The 2,914-nt window shown below is 45.8% G+C and overlaps 1 protein-coding gene across 1 annotated transcript; it reads left to right on the top strand.

The window, feature by feature from the left end:
• The first annotated feature begins 218 nt into the window (after positions 1-218).
• Positions 219-2,684, top strand: LOC142025540 (group IIF secretory phospholipase A2-like). The gene is made up of 3 exons (XM_075017966.1): positions 219-355; positions 1,510-1,616; positions 2,536-2,684. The coding sequence occupies exons 1-3, from the start codon at positions 219-221 to the stop codon at positions 2,682-2,684; spliced, it is 393 nt and encodes a 130-aa protein (XP_074874067.1).
• Positions 2,685-2,914: the final 230 nt, after the last annotated feature.

The raw sequence follows: 2,914 nt of genomic DNA, 5'->3' as shown, positions 1-2,914 counted from the left end.
CAACCAGGTTGCTCTGCTTCACTCCAGTAGCGGGAAGCCGAGTACTCTGGCCCAGCCAGGTTCACTCAGCCAAGCAATGCAGTGCTCCAGGGAGCAGAGGACAGTGTCCTCCCCTCCATATGCCAGAGGAGGGACTAGGGAAAATGGTTCTCCATGACAGCAAGATGTCACCTTCGAAAGTCCTGAGAAGTCCCCTCTGCTCTTTTGCAGTTTTGACCATGACTCTTGGTAGCCTCCTTGACTTCAAACTTATGATCCTGAAAATTACTAGGAAAAGCACGCTCCTTTCCTACAATGGATATGGATGCCACTGTGGGCTGGGCGGGAGAGGGAAACCGTTGGATAAGACAGACTGGTAAGTTTTGATGCATGGCTGGTATCAGTAGTAATTTTAGCAATGCACTAATTTAATGATCTGGGCTTGAAAACCCTCATCTAAATCTGGGATTGCAATGGCACTAACCCCTTTAGCAACATGGAGTGCAGTGTGTCAACTCTCCAGTTTATAGCATGAAAGGAAAAATTCCTTTGTAGTGAAGGCACACAAGGCTGATTCACCCCCAGAATCTTCAAAGGGCCCATACAACTGGGTAATTAGTATTATTTATTTCTACTTTTAGAAGGTCCTGGTTCATAATGGGCTCTTTTGTGCTACGTGCTGTACATACACAAAATAAAACACAGGCTCTTCCCCAGTGAGTTTTCAGTCTAATGGATTTTTTGGTTCACTTCCTCCTCACTCTCAAAAACAACCTATGCAGACCCCATCATTCAGCCTTCCCCCAGAATAAATTTTAAAGTTTAGCTGATTAAAAAGAAAAGAAAATTTTTAGGTTGAGCTAAGTGTTTTGTTTAGATTTTATTTTTGGCATTTTTTGGGTTTCTAAAATTAGAATGAGAGGACATTTTGAAACAGTTTTGAATAAAAAAGTCAAAACAGTTCATTCTGAAGTGCAATGATTCAATTTTTCCTAAATAGTTTTGAAGACTCTGCCTCAACCAAAGCTATTCAGCAAATGCAGCATGAATTCACAGAGTATTCCAGTCAACTCACATTTGCACTTATTGCTGAAAAAAGTTTTGTTCAGAAAGTTTCACCCAGCTCTGGACAAGAGCTGGATTTGACGCACACAGCAGAGCTAAGAAAAGAACATCATTTGGGATAAACATCTGGCCTGCCGGCAGTGTTCCCTCTAATTTTTTCCATCCATGGGCAAACTGAAGGTATATGAGGGCACCAAGGTGTGTGAGTGTACACCACCAATAGAAATACACGCTGCCCATTGTGAGCGCTTTGCTAATCAGCTGGGCAGCACCTGAATCTCTCCTGGACAGGCACCCAAACACTCAGCTTACAGGGAACACTGTGTCCAGGGCGCTTTTCCAAACTAAGCCCACACTGTTCCTTGGGAGACTCACCCACCTCTCTCCTCTAGTAGTGGAGATACGGGTCATTACCTCACCTAGCTGCATTTCTTACCCTATTCCTGCATTTCCATCTCCCTGAAGGTGCTGTCACACCCATGACTGCTGCTATAAGAAGTTAAACAACCAGAGATGGCACCCATTTCTTGATCGTTATCAATACTCCATCATCAATGAAGACGTTATCTGCTGTGAGTAGTATTTTCTGCATGGCTAAATTGCTTGTGGATGCCTTGGTGATTTAGCTAAGACCTTATTCTCCTGCTTGAAACTTTTACAGTGACTTGGATTTTCTCTCTGGGAGCTATTCGTTTCAGTGGGTCTTTTGGAAAGAAGCAGAGTACCTACAAGATAGCTAAATTTGGGGGTCAATGAAGTACTTCAGGTCCTTCTGCTTCATCCCTCCCCCACCTATTATACCTCCAAGGCAGCTAGGGTTCTGCAGTACAAGTGGAAGGACAACGGTTAAGGACCCTCTAAATAGTGACTATCAATTCCAGTGCAGGCAGCTGTGACGGAGCAGCAGCACTGTTAGTTCCAGTGCTGCAATGCCAGAGCCCCTGGGTCTCATGACTATGAAGAGGGGTATAAAATGCTGCCGTTTTGATTTGCTAGCCTTTTATACCCAGAATGGCTAAGTGGGGGTGACTGCACCAGGGGCACCTGTTTCAGCTGCTGAGTGGGAACAGAGCCAGGGACCCCCAGAGTAAGAGCCATGAGCTGCTACAGCTTGAGCTAAAGCTCTGCAGTCAGAGCGGTAACAACACAGCCTTTGGGGTTTGACACAGAGGAGGGGCCCGTAACCAGGGAGCTCTAGGAAGCAAGCAGTATTGCTGATTTGCAAAGACATGGGAGCAGCAGATGCAAGGCCCACCGCACTATTACAGTGCTCCCAGCTGCTGCCACACCCACAGCAGTTCCACAATGTCCTTGGCAGCGTTACAGTGTCAGGACTGTCTCTTTCCTCTTTTACTGAACCACATCAAGACATCTGGAGCACTGAAGGTCAGGGGAGGAATGAGCTGCTCAATGCCTGGCCTCCAAGTGGGTTCCTCACCTTTTAGTTACTGCATGAGGGTTGTAGTGTGAGAAACACTTTTGCTCTTTCAGGGAATACAAATCACTCCACATGTGCACAGCAAGTGTGCGAATGTGACCGGACAGCAGTCCTGTGTTTCAGAAAGGAAGCAAGCAGCTATAACAAAGCGTACCGCTATTATATCAATTTCTTCTGCAAAGGACCTACCTCCAGTTGCTAAATAAAGTTTTTCTTGCCATCTGGCTACACAGTTTGCAAAGCACAGATGTTTCCTCTTTCCAAAGTACTCTAGCCCCTTCCTCGACCCTTCAAAGAGACCATTAAGCTACCAATGTGGCAATCTTTCCCCTGGGGATGGCTGAGACACTAGAAGTGGCTGGATTTATGTACCTTGGCTGTGGAAGTACCAGTAGCTATTGACATGAAGTCACTCAGGCAGAGTGTTAGTGA

This window comes from Carettochelys insculpta, chromosome 23 (genome assembly GCF_033958435.1).
Source record: "Carettochelys insculpta isolate YL-2023 chromosome 23, ASM3395843v1, whole genome shotgun sequence".
In the NCBI taxonomy this organism is placed as follows: domain Eukaryota; kingdom Metazoa; phylum Chordata; order Testudines; family Carettochelyidae; genus Carettochelys; species Carettochelys insculpta.
This window is presented reverse-complemented; position numbering and strand designations above follow the sequence as displayed.